Raw genomic sequence first — 22,665 nt, 5'->3', positions numbered from 1 at the left:
TAGGTCAACCTGCCCTGTCAGGTTAATAAGTGGGATTCCTTGCCTTATAAATAGTCATGAAAATAAAGAAAACCCATTGAATTAGAAGGTGTGTCCAAACTTTTGGTCTGTACTGTATATATATATATTATACCGAAACTTTTTTTTTCCCAAAAAGTTAGTCAATAAATGTAAATGAGGAAATATAACTAGTTACTACTCAACTCTGCTAGTTACATTTACTCATTACATTTATTTGAGTAACTTTTTTGGGGGGGACAATATACATAGAATATTGTCATTATCTATGTATCGATTGATGAATAAATACTCAACAGAAGAAAAAATGATTCAGTTATTGTTGAACATCCAACTGACTGGTGTTTTCTTCCAATTTTTGCTGTCGCCATTTTGCAGACTAGTGTAATTTGCCGATAGCGGACATGAAGTGCTTGTGTAAGGGAAAAAGAAATTTCACATCAGTTCGAACAGCTAATAAATAGATTAATAAACACAAAAACAAAGAATATTACATATACCTCCAGTATGTTATAATGAGTATTATAAATTCAAAATATAGTAACAGTTAGCTATAGTTTTTCCTAATTAATTATTTTGTTTATTTCAGTTAACAAAAATGTTTTCTCAGTTTTTGTTTTTATTATATTGTTAGTTTTAGTTAGCTAACCTTGGCTTTCCCACCTGATAATTAAGGAAACTTGGTTTTATTGGGGATAAAAATTGCAACATTTGTTACATTTTTAGCTTCTGTGGTACGCTTTTGCGAGTGAAACAATCCAAACTAATTGAAAAACCTGTTCCCCTCCTCACCTGGGAGGGCGCTGCACCAAGAACCACTGAAGGACACAACACAAAAAAGACAAGCACAACTTTGTGCTTCACAAAATGTAAACAAAAATGGAGTAGTATCATATTTTAGCAATTGGAGGAGCTCGCTTTTATCTCTGACAAAAAACCCAAGTCATTTCTATGCAGCTACAGCCTCCGGCCCAGCAGGGGGCACTACTAAGTTGCATAAATTGCTTATACCTCCTCTTCACACTTTTTCTTGTCTTTTCTCTCTTTTTTGTGATTAATGGATGTTTTACAAATATTGTACTTTATATAAAACTCATAGGCCCAAATTATATGAGTTGTATTAATATTTTTAAATTTTTTATGATTATGAACAATATTCAAGAATTTGAAAATTATAAAGTTATAGTCGATTTCTTTTGGAACAATGTGGAGTTAGGGGATATAATTAACCTACCATGCATCAATTCATACCTGCTAATGTATGGAACTACATATTCAAGTAATTTACATGAGTAAAATAGTATTTTTTAGTAGATAGGGCTCTGGCCCCGTGACCCACATCCTTGTAAATCCAGCCCTGTTCAGCAGAGCCAAAATTCCCAACCAAAGCAGAAAATTGATTAATAAATAAAAAATTTTCTATTACTAAGATGTGAAAGTTTGGAAATAAAATTATTTCTTTATTAAAGATTCAGATTTTCTGGCAACGTTTTTCACTTTAAATCTCTATTTTTAGTTTTAGTTGTAAGAAGAACCCCAGAAGAATTTATTTTAAAAAATGCTAAGAAAATATGATGATTTTTGACCAAATCTTTTAAAAATAAACCTCTGTATTTACATAAAATGCTATTAGTTGTTTACATAAGTCATTTCAGGTCCTATAAAATAATTTATTTTGAACATAAAGTTTGCAATCACATCACTTGCCCTGAAGTTTCACATCACATAGAGCAGTTTATAAAATAAATAAGACACCAGACCTTCATGATGACCTCTTGGTGCACTTTTTTAATTAATTTCAAGTCCTCAGTTATTGATACACAGTTATCAATGCAAACACAAAGGCTAGTTACACATCACAAACACAGAAAGGCTAACATAAACAACACCTGCTTCCAAACAGAGAGCAGCTTGTGCATTTCAAAAGAGCCAGCCTGCAGGTTTCCACGTTTCATATCAACTTATGATAATAGCAGGTGCTGCAGTGACACTCTGTGTGATTTCTCACTGTGATGTCGTCTACCTTTGTCTGCAAGAAGGTAAAATGAGCAGGAAGGAATAAGAAAAACAGATTAATTGTGTATTTTATTTATTTTTTAAGCTGAATTTTATGAAAAATCAGCAACAGCACATAGAAATTGAGAAAAAACATAAAAAAAGTTATCAAATGCTGACGTTTAGCATTTGATAGTTAAATCTTAGCTACATTTGCTATAAAACATTAGCATTTAATAGCTAAATATAAGAATTGATAGATATGTTAGCTACAAAACATGAAGCTATATGTTAGCTATCAAATGCTAACGTTTGATAGCAAATGTTAGCTAACACATTGTGGTCCATATTTGACACTGTCAAATATGAATGAAAGAAATAAGAAAAATGCCTTTTTGTATAAAATATAGAGAGCAACAACATAATTTATAATATAAACATATATGAAATACAGCTTAAGCACACATAAAATAAATTGCATTGTTAAATTAAAGTGTTGTATTAATATATTAATACAATTAATACAATATTTTCTTAAGAAATAGTGGCAGTAAAAACACACAAAAAACACAAAATCTTACCAAGTATTTTTTTATAGTTTCTAGTGCAAACATCTAGTTCACTCGAAATAATACAAAATTAACTCATAGGTAACTTTTCAGCAACATACAGAAGCTTGTTTTAAGTAAATAATTCCATAATATTGATGAAAACGTGTTAGTTGTAAGTGAAAAAAATCTGCCAGAGGAAAGAAAGATTATTTAACTTTTTCTTCAATATTAAGGAATTATTGACAAACAAACTTCTTTATAATGCTGAGAAATTCTCACTATTATAAAATATAACTTTGCAAAAACACCCAAATCTTACCAAGTATTTTTGGTCTAGTTTCTAGTGCAAATCAATCAGTCAAGTTTATTTGTGTAACACATTTCAGCAACAAGGCAGTTCAAAGTGCTTTACATCATAAAAACACAAAAACTACAAAGTTATAGAACACAGTCAACCGTTGTCAAGTGCCATCTTTACACATAAAAATGTCGATTAATGTTTAATTTATAATGTTTCAAATATCTTAGTACACTGGAAATAAGACAAAACTAAGTAATTATTATTATATTTTAGATATAGATATTTTATAGTAATTTTTAGCTTTCCCATTATATAATAATAATAATAATAATAATAATAATAATAATAATAATAATGTATTGTATAATGTTACACAATATATTATACATTATTATGTCTATATTATATTTATACATAAAATAAATACTTCTATAATAATTGCTTATTTGCACTATGAACAAGACCAAAAGTACTTGGTATGTTTTTGTGTTGCTGCAGTGAAGACTTTATGCATCTATTTTAATTAAATAAATTTTGTTTTACCTCGTAGCTGTGCTTTGCAACGCAGCACGTTGCCTCTGAGGTGATGTTCTTGGGGATCGCCATCGTCTGCATGGCCGTCTGCGGCGTCGGGTACGCCCGGGAGAAGCAGCAGCCCATGCACTGGTAGATCGGACGGTCCCGTGAAAAAACCCGGTTCAGACCCAGGCTGCATTCCCCACAGCCCACTGCAAAACCAAACGGACACTGTGAAACACTCCAGGGTGGTTTAAAATTAAGGTTAGAAAATTCAAATAAAGAGCATTGTTTTCAGCTTTAAGGTAGTACTTAAAGTTCAAAAAGTTGATTTAACAACAAACGTTAAGTTGTCTAAATATTGTTTTTATGTTCTGATACTTTATTAATCTTCAATTGTGCGCTATAACTTTATTTCAAATAATTCTTTCACATTATGCTAGAAATCTGCCCTCACCTAGTTGACTAGAAAACATTTCTGCATTATTTTCACTCACATTATACAGTTGAAATAAGTACTTTTTACTACAATTTAAATTTATGATTCAATTTGCACTAACAAAATATATTTTAATGCATTTTATTAAACATTTCACAAAATTATTTTAAACAAAGCTTAAGCTTTGTGAAAAGATATTTTCCTTAACGATTGGTCAGTTGGATAAAAATTTTGAAAAGAGCCAGATAAACTTAACACAAGATACAAAAGCATGCAGCTAAGCATCCTGGGAAATAATCCCTTTATCTTTTTTTAGTTATTTTTAATTGCTCCCTTAAAAACCATAATATTCACTCAACTCTTGGAATAATGACAATAATAATAAAAAGTTAACAAAGCTTACTACTGTAAGTTTGTGTTTTATAAACTCACATACTTAAGTTCAAAATCTAAAACTTGAAAGATTTATTTGACGTAAAGAGTAAAACTTAGTAAATACGATTAAATGAGGCTCAAATGGTTTTACAGTGTAGAAAGAGAGTAAAGGAGTGAAAAACACTACAAAAACACAAAACCTACCAAGTATTTTTAGTTTAGTTTAGTGGAAATATGTTAGTACACTTGAAATAAGACAAAAACAATTTATGAGCAACTTTTTAGCAAGATATAGAAGCTATTTTTAAGTGAATAATTCCTTAATATTGATGGAAAAAGTACAAATTATTTCACTTGTAACATGGGAAAATGTCTAGTTATTAGTAAAATAATCTGCCATTTTAACTAGCACTTTTTAAAAATCAATATTAAGGAATGTTTGACTTAAACAAGCAACTATATCTTCCTGAAAAGTTACATGTAAGTTAGTTTAGTCTTAATTCAATTGTACTAAGATATTTGCACTACAAATTAGATAAAAAATACTTGGTAGGGTTTTATTTTTTTTATTTCCTTTTAAATTATGTCCTTTGTTCTTTAATTTCTAGCTTAAACTCAAATAATGTTAGTTAAATTTTTTTAATTTTTTTTTAGCTAACAGCATGTTTGCTTGTAGCTTGTCTGTTAGTTAAATTTTTTTAATTAACAAACAATCCTTACCGCTTGAAGAGTCGAAGTTGGGATAAGAATCAGCTACGTTCAGAAGAAAAAACAACAGAAGAAGAGTCACTGCGGCCGACTTCAAGCAGCCCATAGTCGTAACAGCAGACACCTGTAAAATGGAGACAAAAAGACATATTTATTAAAGAATATGTTCAGTTTTAGGGAAATAAAATAGAAAGATGCAGGCTGTTACCATGTTGAGATAAAGCTTGTCTTCATTCCGCTTCTTTTCAAGTCTCCTTTATATTGAGGACTAATGCTCCAAATCAGCTAATTTTATACCTGGCTACTTCCTGGATTAGGTGATACCTGCCAACCTTATCGCTGATCTCAGTGATTCACTGTTTACTTTGCCCCCTTTCCTCTAATCCATTTAGAGCCCAGAAAGATTGGAACAAGTTGTGGAAACTCATAATATACTTCCCCCTTCCCGGCGATGGCCGTTCTGTTTAATCCCTGGATTTTTGTTACCTGGTAACACAAGGTTGCTGTCGTCCATCAGGTCAGGACAGAAAGATTCACATTAATTAGGGATTTTGTCCAACCATAAACCACTTATAGAGTTATTTTACCAATAAAGAATATGGTTTTTATTGTTTCAAAAGGAATAACAAGAAGTTTTATGCCTATAAGTGTTGTGTTTTTAGGTTAAATGAACTTTTAGTCATAAGTCACATCCACCGAAACATTCAGTGGTTGGCAGATTGAGGGGGCTTTATAGACTGAAAAAATAAAAAGGTGGAGTAAATTTCTGCCAAAAAGCTCTATAATGTTGAGCTTAATAAGAAATTTTCTAGAAGAAAAATGTGAAATGTCTTAGCTCCAAAAGTCTAACATTTGCAGGAAAAAATCTCTGAAACTTTGAAATTATTATGAGAAATCTCCTAGAAAATAAATAAATAAATAAATAAATAAATAAAATTGGAGCTCCAAAAGTTGAAAATTTTGAAGAAAAAACTCAGAAATTTGGAGATTTGTATCAGGAATTTGCAAGAAAAAATCAGGAAAATTCCTGAGGTCCAAAAGTGAAACATTTTAGGGTAAAACAATTCAGAAATTTGTAGATTAATTGCAAAATATTTCTGGACAAAACTTGAAAGTTTCTGAAACGTACGGTGATTGACAGCGCTAAGACCCGCCTTCTGACTCTGATTGGTTGTTTCTAGATATAGCCACTTTTTCATTTGTCACAAGTTTTAATATGTTTTAGGTGGAGATTAATCTATGAAGCCACTTCATCAAAAATGATCCACATTCAGAGCAGTGCAACTCTTATTAGCAATTTTTTTTGCAATTACATAAACACATAAAACTGCACCATGAGTGAGTTCATTTTCATGACCACATCGATTTTTTACACAAACAAGAGTTGTGATACTTCATAATAAAATTAGTAAAGTTAAAATAAAAAGCACAGTGTAGTAAAAAATAACCCTAAAAGTCAATATTTTCCAAAAAGTCACTTAAATGTCATCTGCCACAACCAACTGGGGTTTTGAGAATAACTGATGTAAGATTATTTTCTGTAAATGAAAAGCAAAAAAATTATGACAGGATAGAGAACATTGAATTGCTCAAGACAAAAATCTAATTTAACAGTTGAAATAACAGCAAAAACGCAAATATGGATTGTAGTAGAAGAAAGTGAGTGAGGAAAAGTTTGTCCTCCAGCCACCTAAACCTGAGTTTCACAAAAACACAACATTTTACCAAATGATTTTGATTTAGTTTCTAGTGCAAATACACTTGAAATGAAACAGAACTAACTCACAAGTAACATTTCAGGAACTTTTCAGAGTCAATAATTTCTTAATATTGATTAAAAAGTAGTTCCATTGGAAGATTATTTCATTTATAATATGGGGAAACTGTTGTTATAAGTGAATTAATCTGTCAGTTAAACTATTACTTTTTCATCAACACTAAGGAATTATTGACTCTAAAGAAGTTCCTATATATTGCTGAAAAGTAACTTGTGAGTTAGTTTTGTTTCATTTCAAGTGTACTGAGATATTTCAACTGGAAACTAAAAACTACTTGGTAAGATTTTGTGTTTTTGCAGTGTTCTTTCTGTATTTTTTCCTGTTCTTGATTTCATTGCATCTCCAGGATGGATTTCATGAATAAACGAGCAGGAATTTGATATCTGATAAAGAGTTTCCATTTGTCCACCCGCGATCTCTGAAAATGTCAAGGATGAATAATTTATTTTAGGTTTAATTTGCGAGTTCCCTTAAGTGCCCATGTTCCGTGTCCTTGGTTGTTTTGGTGATAAATCCTCCCTCAAGCGGTGAATACAAGAGACAACACTGTAAAATAATAATTTGTCATTTTGTAGCCTTATGCTTCTTTAAAATAGCACTCAGATGGTTTTTTTCCTCTTTTCTTTTAAAGCTTAAAAAGTGCCTGAAATAGCAAACAGAAATGTTAGTTTAAGCAGAATCATAATAACTAAAACACAAAGCTTTAACAATCCATCTTTTTAACGTTTGTTCATTTAACAAACTTTAAATGAGGATTAATTTAAAGTTTGTTGGAAAGTAAATCTCCTAATTGGACAGAAGCCCATTTTGATTGTGGGCGTGGCTTAACTTCCTCTGACGTTGCCATGGTTTCATGTTCACCATAAAGCAGGAGTGTCTAAAGTGCGGCCTGGGGGCCATTTGTTGCTCTTGGACTGACTTTGTGCGGCCCCCAACTACAATTCAAAAGTGATATAAATTTGTCTCGTAGATTCAGATGGAGAAAAATTGTTACCAACATAATTTTCTTACTCAGGAAAATGTAAAGTACAACACAAAGTATTCATGGCTTTATAGCCATTTTTTTAGCAAAAAGTAAAACCAGTAAAATCCAGAGAATTCTACTGAAAAGCCAACTTTTCTGCAACCAAATCAGCTTTTATTCTTTCTTAAATTTGGCTAAATTTAGCAAACATTTTGAAACAAAATGACACAAATTACTGAAAATAAATTTACTCAATCAAGCACAAAAGAAACTGAAAACTATATGTCTTTGTTTTAGTACAGCAAACATGCAAAATTAAAGAAGTAGTAATGGCCTATACAAAACATTTTCATTAAATTTTTTGTACAAAATCATTCTCAGACAATGAGATTTTAGTCTGCTCAGTTCTGCTTATTTTGAGCTGTTTTATCACCTCGTGTCGCTTTAAATCCAAATAATCAGCTCAACGTTTACACTCGCACGTGAAAATGGCTGCAAATAGATGCGCAATTATACAACCATACAGCTTTGAAAAGCAGAAGTGGAGCTTCCTGCACAACTAGCAAGAATGCAGCAAGTGGTTTCTGGATGGTAAGTCAATAACAAAACACTTTTTATCTTTTCCAGCAGCCATTTTAAAGTGCATATAGCGGTAAAACCAGCTGACCAAACGTAATGGAGCTCGGCTTAGGTTGCTAGGTAACGGGCTAAGCTCTACTGGGGTTGCTAGATAACGGCGCAGAGACCAAATCTGACTTAACAATCAGGAGTTTTTGAAACGGCTAATTTTCTAGACACCAAAAAATTGTAACTTATTTGCAAAAAAATGGCTATGTACTTTTTTAAATAAGCGTTTGTACAAAAACATGCAATTTTTTGTTTAACAAGCAAACTGGCAACAACAGAACAAAGTAGCAATCCAGTGTCTATACAATGAATAGTTGTTTTAAATCCACACATTCATAACCAAATGTGAAAAAAAAAAAAAAATGAGTTCAAAGAAAAAAAAGAGAAAAGCTACCGGGAGCTGGTATCGACTCTAGAACTGGGTGATGTGCTCTATCTTCCTGGTTTTAGTCAGAACGCCAGCAGCAGCGTTTTAGATCAGCTGCAGCTTTCTGCTTCGGTAGATCTGTGAAGACACCGTTGCCGTAATCAGTGCGACTAAAGATAAATGGATGAGTTTTTCTAGATCTTTCTGTAACATTATTCCATTCTGGAAATGTTCTTCCGGTGATAGAAGGCCGACTTTGTAACTGCCTTTATGTGGCTCTGAAGGTTCAGGTCAGAGTCTGTCATTAATATGGAACATTTCTTGTTGAATTGTACCTAATAAAGTGGCCAGTGAGTCAAGATTACTGGACTCAGTTTCAGTCTGTAGAACTGAGTTCATGTCACAAAATGCCAAAAATAATCTGCAACAAAAATATGTACTTCCTGTTACCTTAGTTTCTTTTTATTTATGTTATTTTTCTTCTTTTTATTGCTAAATGGCAAATCCAAACTATTATCTATTGATGCATCAAAATGTTCTCAATAAAACTTGAGTTTGAAAAATATTTATTCAAAACTTAAGTAAATTGAATAGAAAATGTGAAATTATATTTGATATATATAACTAGGTCGCTCTGTCCCTGCTTGGGAAATTTTTTTTTATTTTTAAAGTATTTCTGGATTTCTTTTTCACCTGTTTATTATTGTAAATTTTATAATTTACTTTTTATGGTTTCCTAACGCTAGATGAAAGAGAGCCAGACAGTTTCACCACACGGTGGCATGAAAGATCTGTTACAGGTCCGGTCCTTACCCAGGTCCATAAAAGTCCAGAGGTCATCAGAGCAGCTTGGAGTAAAAGTCAAGGTTCAGGAAAAATGAAAACTACACTTTTTAGCAATAATTTTATCGTTAAAACATGAGAAATCTGTAAAAAAAGAAAAAAAAAAAGCTTTACTATTTATAGTCTTTTTGCAGCTCATGAACACATTGTGTTAAACACTCCTGCTATGTACTAAATAATTTTTGCAGCATATTTACTGACTGACACTATACACACACACATTAACATATACTGTATATACTGTATATACAGTAAGTATATATATATATATGTGGGGGGAGGGTACGTTTGTGTGTGTGTGTAGTCAAACAATATTTAAATTTAGCTCTTCATCGATCAGAAAGTCTCACTTTCACATATAGGTCTGTGTCTATGGTCCAATTTTGATAAAAAAAATTATAATAATAGAGTAGAAAAGAACAAAATAGAATAGCATCTTTAATATCATTGTAACAATAAACATTGTACAACGAAATCTGGGTGCAATTCTCCAGATAAAGCAATTTCTTACTTTTAAAAAAGACTATAAATAGTTACTTATCATTTATAGCCATCAGCAAATGATAAAAAGTTAATTGAAAACTAAAACAGACATAAAAATAGTCAATATGGTCAATTTGACCACTTAGCAGTAAATCAACATTTTGATGGCTGATGGGTAAGAAATGTCTCTTGGTCATAATAATATGACTAAAATAAAAGTATGGAGCAGGAAAACTACCCCTAAAACTATCTTTTTTGTCAAAATATTACACAAGTAAATGTAATTAATACATGCCATATAATATTAATTGTAAAAAAATCAGAAAAACATGTATAATTTTCCTTTCACACTACAATTATGGCCTATTCTATGCTTTTCTATGAACATAGGTGGTTCTAGACAGGCGCCACCAGGGGGCCATATCCCTATTTAACTGTTCCTGGTCTCTGTTATAACACCTGTACATAACAGATTACACCGAATAAATTCCTTGTAATAACATATGTTGGCACAGAAACTGTATCTTAATTCAGCTTAAAAAAAAAAAACTTTAATAGTTTGTGAATTAAAAATTAAGGTGTTGCAGATTTAGGTTTAGCCATATTGAGATGGAATTGCAATTTTTATTTGCAAGATCAGGGGTCTGCAACCTGCAGCAGCAGAGACAAAAGTGGCTCTTTGGCTCACTTAATATATTAAACTATGGAACATAGCCATACATGCATATTTATTAATCATTCTTTGTTCTGTGTCCCCATTAAAAAATAATGGCCCCCTTGTAAATTTGGCCTGGAACCGCCCTGGTCTGTAAAATCCCAATAAAATCCGTTCAAGATTGTAGTTGTGACTTGTGAAATGTGGGGATTTTCAAGAGGCATAAACATTTGTTGCAAGACACTGTAGTAGGCATTATAGCTACATTGTTTTTGTATCTTTTTCTGGGTTTGTTATTATATTTCTGGGTCTTTTTCAAAATTTACGTTTTTATTTCAGGTACCGGACTCATTTAGTCAGAGTTACATTTTGTCTGTAAATGTTTCTTTCACTGTAGTAGTTTAAAGAAAAAGAAAACGTGGTTTTAACAGTTAAAATGCTGTGGTTGGGAGACAAACCCGTCCGTTGTCCTCGCTGTAATTGTGTCGGATGATGCTGCGGATGACCCGCCGCTCTACAAGGCAAGCCCGTGCAGGGCTGTCCAAGAAACCCCATCGACGAGACAAAACTCGAGGCGTGAACGTGGCAGCCATTTTACATCATCAAGAGTGAATGACTGAAGTCGGACCATTGCCGGGAGTTTTACACTTTTTCCGTCTTTTAAATATCACGTTTATCTTCCTATACAATCAGCACCACACTCATTGGTGTGCCAGCGGCAGGTAGGGCGAATGCTTCTGAAAGGTCTCGTTAATGTTGTTTTATTCAGCGCTAAACCCCCCGGAATCGTGCGGTGCTGTTTTAAACAATGTGGAAACTGGTGGTGGTTGGGAACGAGTTGTCCAGACCGGCTTTTTGAAAATGGACTCTTCCTATGTGGCGGCACGTTGACTAATCACGCATCCGTTGAGCTAAGCACTTAGCTTTCCAGGCCTCGTTAAGTCATATTAAATATAAAAAGCGCGCTTTGTCACTTGGTGAAGTCTACCAACAAATGACGTCCTAACAATGGCCTCAGTGGTAATACCGTGCGAGTTAGCATGCTAGCTCCAGCTAGCTCATTTTGACAGATCATGGATCTGACATGCTCATTGTCAATTTATGCTAATAAGGCTCAATAGGGGAGCCTGGTATATGCGCAAAAGATATTGACAACGTCTTACAATTGTACACTAAGCTCTACCTTCTGTTTATTAAATCAATAGCGGTAGTTCCCACTAAAAACGCACACCTGAGTCTCGTGTTATTGTCCCAAAAAGGGTCCGTAGTTAGCTGTGCGCGCTAGCCGGCTAGCCTGCTAACAGTATTTTTAGTGTCAGGCGCTAAACACAACATCTTAAAGACATGAAAAATAACCAACTATAAATATCTCCATGCATTTATGCGCTAAAATTCAACAGTTTGTTTCTGAGAGTGAAATATAAATTTATAATTGGCATTTATCCTTTGACTACAGACAGCACGTGTTTGTGAGATTGATTAGCAAACGTTTGAAGAAATAATTTAGGCAGCTGTCCGCCCAAATCAGAATTAGCTTTGCTGAGTTTTGAAATGTGAAGAGAACAGTTTGATCTTAAAGCTGCACAAGTTGTCTGTTTATTACCGTACAGCAGTACAAATTAAATACCACGAATTACAGATTAAGTTTGAGTGAAATTTGAAGCATTTATTTTGTGCCACCCAAAAATAAAGCAGCACATTTGTACTCAACGGTCAGCCACCGGAAGCCGGGGAATATTGTCTGAACACGTATATCAGCTGAAGTCAGCAGTGAGAAGGTCGGCTAACATGCAATTAGGAGAGCATAGCGGATCCTGCGAGTAAAACTAAGCCAAACCAAATCAGAATGCCACAATAAGACGCAATTTTCTCTGTTTAATGTGTAACAATTTGGTATGTGCGCTGTCTGTCTTGTGCACACTGTCCACGTTTGTTACTTCTTCCTAGATGGAAGTTGCCAGTAAAAAAAAAAAAAGTCAAGATAGGAAGAAGTTTCCAGCCACAAAAAGCAAAGTTTATTTCACACTGGAATGCCCCTTGTAAGATATTTTGAACAAAAGTGTAAAAAAATGACTCCATATGCCAGGATCACATTTTTTGTTTGCATTTCTGTATTTTTAAGATGATATTGTTGACAAATCTGAGGCTTGAACACATCCAAAGACCCAGGATTAATTTGGCTCATTGCATTTATACAGATTTCTGGAGACATGGCCACAGAACATATAAATGGAAATGGTCCAGAAGAGCCAATGGACACCTCTGCTGCAGTTACCCATTCTGAGCACTTCCAGACTTTATTAGAAGCTGGTTTACCACAGAAAGTTGCTGAAAAACTAGATGAAATTTACATAGCAGGTAAGGCATTATGAATACACTTGCATATTCAATATGCAATTCTTCGTATGAATTCATGCATGTATTGTCATTTTATCACCTTTTTGAATGGGGGAATTGGGATCCTGAAGCAACTTTTTGTGGTTTCCAACCAAAATGGGTACTGCAGTGCTTCAAAAATATTTAATTATACATTATGTGATTCAAATGTGTACTAAAAACACAGAGTATTCATTCCCAACATGGTGTCTTGATTGATAAATAAGTCCCCCAGAGTTTTTTTATGACCTCCCTCATACATCCAAATGACTTTAGATTTTAAGCTAGATTTAGATATTTTTTGTTATTTTTTTGGGAGGGGTTGGTCACATGTTAGCTGCTAGTTTGGGCCAGATGGGGCTGAAACAGAAACAATGGTGGCAGCTGTCTGGTGTGGCTGCCTCGGACAGGTGATGGCCCTCCATACAGGGGAAATGTATTCTGGTTCAGTTAAAATCTCCTGTAATACAATATGAAAGACTTGCAGCGTATCACATTACACTTTTGCATATGTTGTGATTAATTCTTCTGAACTTGTCCACAGCTTCAGTCCCATTTGATTAGGCTTGTGCAGTTCCCCCCCCCTTTCTTTCTATCTGTCATGGTGATTTATTAATAAATGAGCTGCTGTAGAAAAGTTTGCACATGGATTTTTCTTTCACAGGTGGTGAACGTTTTCAGTGTTTATTGTTGGTAGCACATTTCTCTGTCGTCCATCCTGCAGGTTTGGTGTCACACAGTGATTTAGATGACCGAGCAATCGAGGCTCTGAAAGAATTCAACGAAGAAGGTGCTCTCCAAGTCCTTTTACAATTCAAGGACAGCGACCTCTCACATGTTCAGGTATGCAGGACGTGTTGCTGAAAAAGAAAACACTTTATTCGTATTTTATAATATAGAGCAAATCCGTTTGTTGCTTTTAGACGAGTGTGAAAATAAAATGTGACCTGTCTAAATTACAATATCTGGCTTCTTCATGCTGTTTTTTTCTGTTATTTCCTCGTTCTTGATTTTTCTGTGTCTTTCCAGAACAAAAGTGCCTTTCTGTGTGGCGTGATGAAGACTTACAGACAGAGAGAGAAACAAGGGACCAAAGTGTCGGACACCAACAAAGGACCAGATGAAGCCAAAATTAAAGTGAGAATTGATGCTTTGAATCAATATGTTAGCAGTTTTGGTTTGAACAATGAGAAAATTAAATAGTATAATGATTTTTTAAAAGTGTTTATTGTTAAAGTTGCTTCTTTTGTGTTTCATTTCAGGCTCTGCTAGATAGGACTGGTTATACGCTTGATGTAACAACTGGGCAGAGAAAGTATGGGGGTCCTCCACCAGAGTCTGCCCATACAGGAGCCCAGCCCACCATCGGTACAGAGGTACATAACTTCCATCTTTATTCTGGTTTATTCGTATTTAAACTGTTCGAAGTGTTTGTTTTCACTTCTAGTGTCCAAAGGATGACTTTTTTTGTTGTCACCCGTAGTAACCAAGGTTACAGTGATGTTTTACCGCTAAGAGCTGACTGGATGCCTTCCCCAACATGTCGTCCGTACTTCTACTCTTGACATTTTAAAGTAAAATGATTGTTTTCATGCATCCTGACAGATATTTGTGGGGAAGATTCCCAGAGACTTGTTTGAGGATGAGCTGGTTCCGCTGTTTGAGAAAGCTGGCACCATCTGGGACCTGCGCCTGATGATGGATCCTCTCAGTGGCCTCAACAGAGGCTATGCCTTTGTCACTTACTGCACTAAAGAATCTGCACAGCAAGCTGTCAAGCTGGTATGCATGCTCCACTGCAATTATGATACTTATTATTTTACTAAGGGAACATTATGTTGCATTCATTTTGCTATTATTTTACAGATGCACCTAGATAGGCTTTTTTTGTTTTCCATATATTGAGATTTTAACTTCAAACTGTTTTCTGAACATCCACAGTGCAACAACAATGAAATTCGACCGGGCAAACACATCGGCGTATGCATTTCTGTGGCCAATAATAGACTGTTTGTTGGCTCCATCCCCAAGAGTAAAACAAAAGAGCAGATTGTCGAAGAATTTGTTAAAGTTACAGGTGAGTCTGGTGGTTTTTCTGTGTAGCTCAGCAGTATTTCTGCAGCTTAATGTTTGTTTTTCTCCATTTGTTGCAGGTACAGCTTTTATCTTATTGGGGAAAATAAAATTATTTGCTTGTTTTTGTCTGAATAGTTGACTGTATTTGAGTTAGTGTTGCATATTTTGCAACTTATAACAAACTGACTTTAAATAAATCAAGATTTTCATGTCTTTTACACATTTTAAAATATTTGCAAATGCAGGGAGGACAGTTTTGGTAATTTTCTTGGTTGACCACCATTAATTATATTGTAATATCTGTATTTATTTGTTTGCAGGCAGTTGTGAACATGTTTTGTCTGGAAAAAATAACTTACAGTTTTCTCTTGCTTTTTGTCTCTGCAGAAGGTCTAAATGATGTCATATTATACCACCAGCCAGACGACAAGAAGAAGAACCGAGGCTTTTGCTTCCTGGAATATGAAGACCACAAGACGGCGGCTCAGGCTCGCCGCAGACTCATGAGTGGAAAGGTCAAGGTGTGGGGAAACGTGGTGACGGTGGAATGGGCCGACCCGATTGAGGACCCAGACCCAGAAGTCATGGCTAAGGTGAGCCGCAGAGATTTAACAAAGCTGCCATGTTATCTCCAAGTTACGGAAGATGATTAGGGCCAATGGCAAAAAAATAATTATATTAAATTCTTTCTCTTGGAATTCAAATTTGTTTTTGAGGAAAAAAAATTATTTTTTTTCCTTAAAATTTGAGGAAAAAAAATTATTTTTTTTCCTTAAAATTTGAGGAAAAAAAATTATTTTTTTTCCTCAAAATTCTTCTTTTTCTTTCAAATTATTTTTTTCCCTCCGAATTCTTGGTTTTTTTCCCGAATTTTTTTTCTTGTCTCAATCTTTTTTTCCCCTTTGAGTTCTGACTTTAATCGTTTGAGCTTAGTCAGAACTTTGAGGGGAAAAAAGTTTGTTCTTTTCTTTTTTTTCCCCAGTGGCCCTAATCATGTTTTGTCCCAAATTATCCATTTCATAAAAAATCAAAACATCCTCTTTCACAGGTGAAGGTGCTGTTTGTGAGGAATTTAGCGAGCACTGTTACAGAGGAGACGCTTGAAAAAACGTTTAATCAGTTTGGAAAACTGGAGAGAGTGAAAAAATTGAAAGATTATGCCTTCATCCACTTTGAAGAACGAGACGGTGCTGTGAAGGTATGAAAGAAAAAGACTTCCTAATGAATGCTACAAATTAGACTGGTAACCACAGGTTAAAGAAAAACAAATAAACAACTTTTTATTGTTTTTAGGCTTTAGCCGAGCTCAATGGCAAAGAACTGGAAGGAGAGCACATTGAAATCGTGTTTGCCAAGCCGCCTGACCAGAAGAGGAAAGAACGCAAAGCCCAGAGACAAGCCGCCAAAACGCAAATGTAAGCAAGAACAATGCTACTCAGGCTAGGGTTGGCAGCTTGTAATTAACTCTGTTACAAGTGAGACGCTGCTTTATTTTTCATTCTGCTTCAGCTAAAGTCACATATATCCAATAAATCACTAAATTATTCCTTTGTTGTAAGAAACATTGAACGTTGGTGTTTCTCCCCAGGTATGATGAATATTACTACTACGGGCCGCCTCACATGCCGCCACCAAGAGGCAGAGCAAGAGGAGGGAGGGGCGGCTACTCTTACCCCCATGATTACTACGGCTATGAAGATTACTACGATTACTACGGATACGACTACCACAACTACCGGGGAGGCTACGACGACCCCTACTACGGCTACGACGACTTCCAAGGGTCTGTGCGAGGGGCCAGAGGGGCCAGAGGAGGCATCCGCGGAGGTGCCAGCCAGACCAGAGGCCGTGGCGCCATCACACCCAGGGGCCGATTGGGCTTCACCCAACGCGGAGGCCTTGGAACAATCAGAGGTACCGGAAGTTCAGCTGAATATTTCAGTTTATTATATTATCTGAGGACTTTCATACGCAGAGAGGGAGCCTAAAACGGCAGAACGTAATTAAATAAACTGAAGTCTAATCATGAAAACTATTTACAGTTAAAAGAAGTGGCAGTTTGTTTGATTAATGGTAATGTTAATTATTAAACACTAGAGGGAGACAAAACCTCTAAAATGAATTTTAAAACAAAATAACATTTGAAATGGTTGCTAATGCAAATTAAAAAATAAAGCAGCAGAAAACCATTTGATTTTGTAAAAGAAAAAAATACCCCTGAAAAATAATTACATTTTGTAAAAGTAAATGGTAAAGCAACAAAAAATGTTATGAAAAAGCAACTGTTAAAAAATGTAGAGGAACAAAAAAATTAAAGCAACAATAAACAGCTACATTTTGTATAAAGCAGCAAAAAAACTTTACAAAAAGCTTTTTTTTGTTTAGAGACAAAATATGTGTAAATAAAAAAAATTGTGAACAAGTAAAACCATGAAAAAAAAATGAAAAAAAGATTTTTGTAAATGACAAAGCAGCAAAAAGGTTTTGTAAAATAATTTTTTGTTAAAGAATAAATTGTTGAAAAAATTCAAAACAAATCAAAATGAAAGTCAATTAAAATCTACATTTAGTCCAAACTGTTGAAAATTATTAGCAAAAAACTCCTAAAGTATAGTAAGACTAAAACCACTAAACCAACTACAGATGTGATTAACTTAAATTTAAGTTATTTCTGAATTCATTATAATGTTAATGAAAAGCAAAAACATTCATCTTAAGTTTTTTTAAAAGCTTAAAATCTGAGCTAGCCTCAGGTGTTAATGTTGTTAAACAGATGGGGGCAGAGACTTTTACATCACATAAAGGGTTAAAAAAATCATTTAAAAATGTTCTGAGAGTCAAAGCCTCAACTTTAATTCAACGTCTTTTTAGTTAAAGTGATTTAAGGAAACCAGAATCTCTTGGCAACGTTTTGATTTGATGTAATAAAAACCCTTAACTAGATTAAATTAAACTGTTTATTTTTTTTAGACTCTCTCTGAAAGTCATAACCAATTATTAAACCTTCAGTTTGGTCCTGATGGGCCTGAAATTTTTTTTGCCCTCCATGGGAGTAGATTTAATAATTTACAATTTTAATTTTTCTGGATTTTTCACAGTGGCTGCATGTATAAATTTTAAGTGTAAAATATAAAGAATGAAAGATTTAAGGCTTAAAGCTGCAGTCTTTAACTTTTTTAAGTGTTTTACATATTTGTTAATATTATCATGTTGTGCACCAAAAACAACCAATCAGAGCTGGGAGGACGGGTCTTGGCGCTGTCAATCAAGCTCACTGCTAAATGTTGTAATGGTGGAGAAACACCATTCGTAATTGTTTCTAGTTAGCACTGGGAGAAAGCAAACTGTCATGACGTAGTGACAATTTTATCAAATATTTCTAATAAGTGACATACTGGGTTTAATGTGGATTATTTAAGGTATTTATGTTGGATGCATTTAGCCGTTCCGAGGCTGTCCTAGTCCATACCTGGGTGTAATTTTGTTTTTTTTTTCTTCCTTTTTTCTGCGTTCAGCAGGGAAACGGGGCCGAGGCCGTTCCTGACCTGTCCCAGTGGAGACTGACTCGATGTGTGGGTTTACACCATAAGCTGCAATGGATGTTGAAATGACGAGAGCGACAACAAAGGTCCAGTGAAATTCCAGCCTTACAGAAGAAGAAGAAGAAGAAACATCTCCCCTCCACCCATTTAATTTTGCTTCTCCCCCAGAAACCGCCACCCTAAAAGAAAACGATCAGATGATTTTTTGAATATAAACCCATGTCAGCCTGTACGTCGCCCTGGTTCTCAGGGCTCTATCTATGAATTGCCCTTACAATCTGCCCCTTCCCTGCCCCCGAACATGCCATTTAAAAGAAAAAAACAGAATAATTATTGAAGAAATTGCACTTTTTTAAGTTGTTAGGTTTGAAGTGGCTCAAAGGAGCTTGATACTATTGTATATTTTTGTGCTAATCGCAATTTTTATTGTCGAAATATCCATGTTATTGTTTGATCTGGATGTTTGAAATCGAACATTTGCAGGGTTTTAGGGTGTACCCACCTGGCATGGATAAGTCAGGCATTCCAGGAAAGTGGTTCTTTTCAGAACTGGTCTTTAAGGGTTGGTTGACTACCTCAGTACAGAGGACTAAACTACCCGGCCTGTACTGTAAATAGGGAAACTATATAGATGAAAGCAGGGCTTGTTTGCAAACAATATGCACAAGAGCTGCAGCGCTAAAACGATGTACTTAATGTAATATACTCCTTTTCGCTGCAGCTCTGCAGGCTGTAAACAGCCAAGCTGGGCATGCTAAACAATCTCATAAGATGAGTCTAAAAACAAGCCCTGCTTTTATCGTATTTTGAACTGAATTAGCTGCCTTGCTTCTTCAGAGTATGTAGTTACTGGTTGTATAGTTTTTCGGAAAATGTTACTTTTTGTAAAGGCTTAAAATCGGAAGGCATCCAAATGCCTTTTGATTAAAAAAAACAAAAACAAAAAAATACAAAAATTAAGGCCCTGCAGTGTCCCTTTTGTGCCACTGTTTTATTCCGCTGGGAGGGTTTTTATATTCATGAAACATTTTCAAACACCATCAGAATAATGTCAGCAAACTCTAAGCCATCATGTAAAATCATGATCATCTCGAATGATCCCTTCCTGCATCAGAAATGGCGCCCAGCGTAGTCGACCTGATGACTGAATTGCCATATTTTGCAGTCAGAAAGCGTGCCTAACTCCAGCTGCTGTGGTTGTAGAAGGGATCCCAGACCCACAGTGGTAGAAGGGATACTGCAGTGAATGATTTGTTTCCAAGTATAGCATAAAGGAAACTGTTTGTCAATCCCAGTTTTCTATACAGTTAACTCCCTCAGTAAAAAAAAAGCATAACAACCACCTTTTGAAAAAAAAAAAAACACATACACGCATAAACAAAAAAAAAAACAAAACATGTTAGCAGTTTTAAACTATTGTTGGTGGCCAACAACATTTTTTGCATTCCTGCAAATAAATTGTTTTATACTGTAAAATGGAGGTGAGTGTAACTTATTTTTGTAATAAAGTTTTTGATTTCTACCTGCGTCTTACTCTCTGGGTAAATGTTGGTGGTGAGCTGCTCTGCTGCGAGTTAACAAAAGCCAATTATTTTAGTTTGGAATGTAAATGTTTATATTAGGCCAATATAATCCATTATTTTTGTTTCTTTGAATCCTCGACCAGTTTGATCCAGGAAATGGAAAGGTCGACTCTTTAAAATTGTGTTTAGATGTTTTTGTCAAAAAGTTTTATTTAAATTTTATATTCTAATTTGGAAAAATTTTCACTTTTAAGTTCAAAAGTACTTGGGCCAAAATTTTGTAATTTTTAAAATGTATGAGAATGTGAATAAAGTCAAGATGGGTCATTATGAGAATAGTTGTAACAGGACTTCTCTGCTGTTGTGATCTGAGTATTCTCATGTGACTTTGTGTAATTTTGACTATTTTTGTAGTATGAATTTATTCTCAATATGAATTTATTCTCATAATTTCATTTTTTTGTGGCCCTAATACTCTACTGATCAGCAAACTAAGGAACTGTTTTAATTAAATCTTTTTTTTGTAAGAATGGAATCATAGGAACAAAACTTCCATGTTTTTCCTTGTTAAATGACATTTTTCCAGTTTATTTATTATTTTGGGCTCCATTTAAGAAAATTGAAAAAAGCAATGAAAACCGAATGTAGGTCAGTCCTCATTTGCAATTAAAAGCAGATTTGGGTGAACCAAGATGTAGTACAAGTCAGTGAGTAGAAGTGGTCCTAGTTACCATGACAACAGAAGGTTACCAGAACACTTGGAGAAAAATTTTAGTTACATCCAACATTTTTGTAAGTAGATTTGGATTTAAAAGTTGTACTTGTGCCATTGAACGTGACTCTGTGTACAGCAGTGGTCCTCAAACCCGGACCAATTGGTACCGGGCTGCGCGAGAAATAATTAAATATTTCCGTTTTATGTATTATTTGAGTCTGCAGGATCTTTTATTTTGAAAATCCTTTCACCGGATTCTCTCGGTAACGTCTAGCGCCAACATTGAGCCCACAAGCAGCAAAATGAGTCGAGAAACGGATCAGATTCTTTGGAAAGTTTCTTTGCGAAGGGAAAAGGCCCAGACAAGAGACAGGAGGATGGATTTATCCCGGTAGGTGATTCCCACAGTCCAAGCTCGCTCTGCGGCTCGTTAATGAGGGAATGAAGCTTCAAACTGCTTCACCACTAGAGACCAAGAACCCGGAGCATAAGCAACACTTCCGGTGTCATAACTCCCAGATGGGACCGTCTCGTTGCAGAGAAACAAGCTCAGGGTTCCCATTAGTCGTTATTGTGAGTTAAAGTTTCCACGAAAGTAAAATGTTCGTTTTTGTGGAGCATCTGTATCTTATTTTGAAGGGATATGTAAACGTTACCATAGCGACCAGAGTCAGAGACCGTTACGGCAGTGGTCGAGACGAGATGAGAGGAGAGGAGCTTGTGAGTTTTAGGTCTGGTTCACACGATTTAAGGATTGTCGGCCGATTTTTCCAAACCTCTGTGACCACAGAGCCGATAAAAGTCCATCAGGTTCGGTCGGTTCGTGAGTCCCGCCACACGGCAGGAGCAACACAGCACTGAACCGGTTCCACTCACGGACATCCCGGTTCCAGAAGAAAATCCAGTAAAACCCCCAACATACCAAGCGTGAATTTAGAATAATCAAACAGTAGTGATAGTTTGTGGCTCGTTTTAAGCGATAAAAGACGAAACAAAAAGAAAAGCCGTTTGATAAAAGATGGCGGCAGCAGCCGCTCTGTTTGCTGCTCTATGATTTGGAGGTGAGTTATGTTTTTTCGTAGTTAACATTTTTAACTGAATAAACACAACCACATATAATAAACATATATAAAAATGACCTTACATATAGTAATAAACATTTCCATATATCACCTCTGATGTCCACCGGACTCTCAGTTGCCATGACAACTGTCTGGGATTCCTCTCCGTTCTTACGTCACAGCGCTTTCTGATTGGCTACCTGTCACATTCAACAGGCTGCGTTTCTCGCTCCCAGTGAAAACCCCACATGCTGCCATAATCGGGCCAAGACAATGTTAAATATGCCCGATTTTACACCGGGAATATTCAACACACCACCAAATAACACACCACTCACTGCAGGATGTTGTAAGATTGTCGTAAAGGGAAAATCGGGGCAAAGAAAAAAAAAAAAGGCTTTAGCTGGAACACCAACATGCAGAAGCATTATCTGACGGTCCCCCTCTTCATCCCCGGGCCGCAGCAAAATTACCAAGTCTTGACCGGTCCGCGGTAATAAAAAGGTTGGGGACCACTGCTGTAGAGGCTGTAGATGTGCCTCTGCTGCACCGCACCTGAATAGAATAATTACGTCATTAGCAAGGCTCTGGGGAGCTTATATACACAAGAAGGAGGTAATTAAGCCATTTCATTCCAGTGTTTTGTACCTGAGGCACATCTAAAAACTGCAGGACATTGACCTTTGAGGACTGGAGTTTGACACCCCTGTCATAGATGAACCATAACGTTTCAATGGATTTGTAAAGAACGT

General features: G+C 35.3%; 2 protein-coding genes across 3 annotated transcripts; one reads left to right on the top strand and one right to left on the bottom strand.

Moving 5' to 3' along the window:
• Positions 1-1,779: 1,779 nt before the first annotated feature.
• On the bottom strand, positions 1,780-5,243 carry cga (glycoprotein hormones, alpha polypeptide). The gene is made up of 4 exons (XM_032546417.1): positions 5,112-5,243; positions 4,916-5,027; positions 3,409-3,593; positions 1,780-2,047 (listed from the first exon to the last, which is right to left on the bottom strand). Exons 1-4 carry the CDS (start codon positions 5,112-5,114, stop codon positions 1,970-1,972), a joined length of 378 nt encoding a protein of 125 aa, XP_032402308.1. The 5' UTR covers positions 5,115-5,243; the 3' UTR covers positions 1,780-1,969.
• A 5,958-nt stretch (positions 5,244-11,201) lies between these two features.
• LOC116708592 (heterogeneous nuclear ribonucleoprotein Q-like) lies at positions 11,202-20,136 on the top strand. 2 transcript variants are annotated; one of them, XM_032546481.1, is made up of 12 exons: positions 11,202-11,342; positions 12,819-12,978; positions 13,721-13,839; positions 14,026-14,133; positions 14,259-14,372; positions 14,602-14,778; positions 14,938-15,073; positions 15,460-15,665; positions 16,121-16,270; positions 16,366-16,487; positions 16,661-16,986; positions 18,588-20,136. In XM_032546481.1, exons 2-12 carry the CDS (start codon positions 12,831-12,833, stop codon positions 18,614-18,616), a joined length of 1,635 nt encoding a protein of 544 aa, XP_032402372.1. In that variant the 5' UTR covers positions 11,202-11,342; positions 12,819-12,830; the 3' UTR covers positions 18,617-20,136. The 2 variants fall into 2 exon arrangements, with proteins under 2 accessions (XP_032402372.1, XP_032402373.1); XM_032546482.1 differs by lacking the exon at positions 12,819-12,978.
• The last annotated feature ends 2,529 nt before the right edge of the window (positions 20,137-22,665 follow it).

Source organism: Xiphophorus hellerii, chromosome 19 (assembly GCF_003331165.1).
Source record: "Xiphophorus hellerii strain 12219 chromosome 19, Xiphophorus_hellerii-4.1, whole genome shotgun sequence".
NCBI lineage: Eukaryota > Metazoa > Chordata > Actinopteri > Cyprinodontiformes > Poeciliidae > Xiphophorus > Xiphophorus hellerii.
The sequence above is the reverse complement of the archived record's forward strand: the minus strand, read 5'-3'. Positions and strand labels throughout refer to the sequence as shown.

What these genes read in the sequence shown, in the direction of transcription:
- cga (XM_032546417.1), bottom strand. An exon ending in CAACTTCGACTCTTCAAGCG is followed by an intron (nt 3,594 to 4,915) that starts GTAAGGATTGTT and finishes TTGGTTTTGCAG; the next exon opens with TGGGCTGTGGGGAATGCAGC. An exon ending in TTGCAAAGCACAGCTACGAG is followed by an intron (nt 2,048 to 3,408) that starts GTAAAACAAAAT and finishes ACCTTCTTGCAG; the next exon opens with ACAAAGGTAGACGACATCAC.
- LOC116708592 (XM_032546481.1), top strand. Translation starts at nt 12,831, where the DNA reads ATGGCCACAGAACATATAAATGGAAATGGTCCAGAAGAGCCAATGGAC. An exon ending in AGCCCACCATCGGTACAGAG is followed by an intron (nt 14,373 to 14,601) that starts GTACATAACTTC and finishes GCATCCTGACAG; the next exon opens with ATATTTGTGGGGAAGATTCC. An exon ending in AACGAGACGGTGCTGTGAAG is followed by an intron (nt 16,271 to 16,365) that starts GTATGAAAGAAA and finishes TATTGTTTTTAG; the next exon opens with GCTTTAGCCGAGCTCAATGG.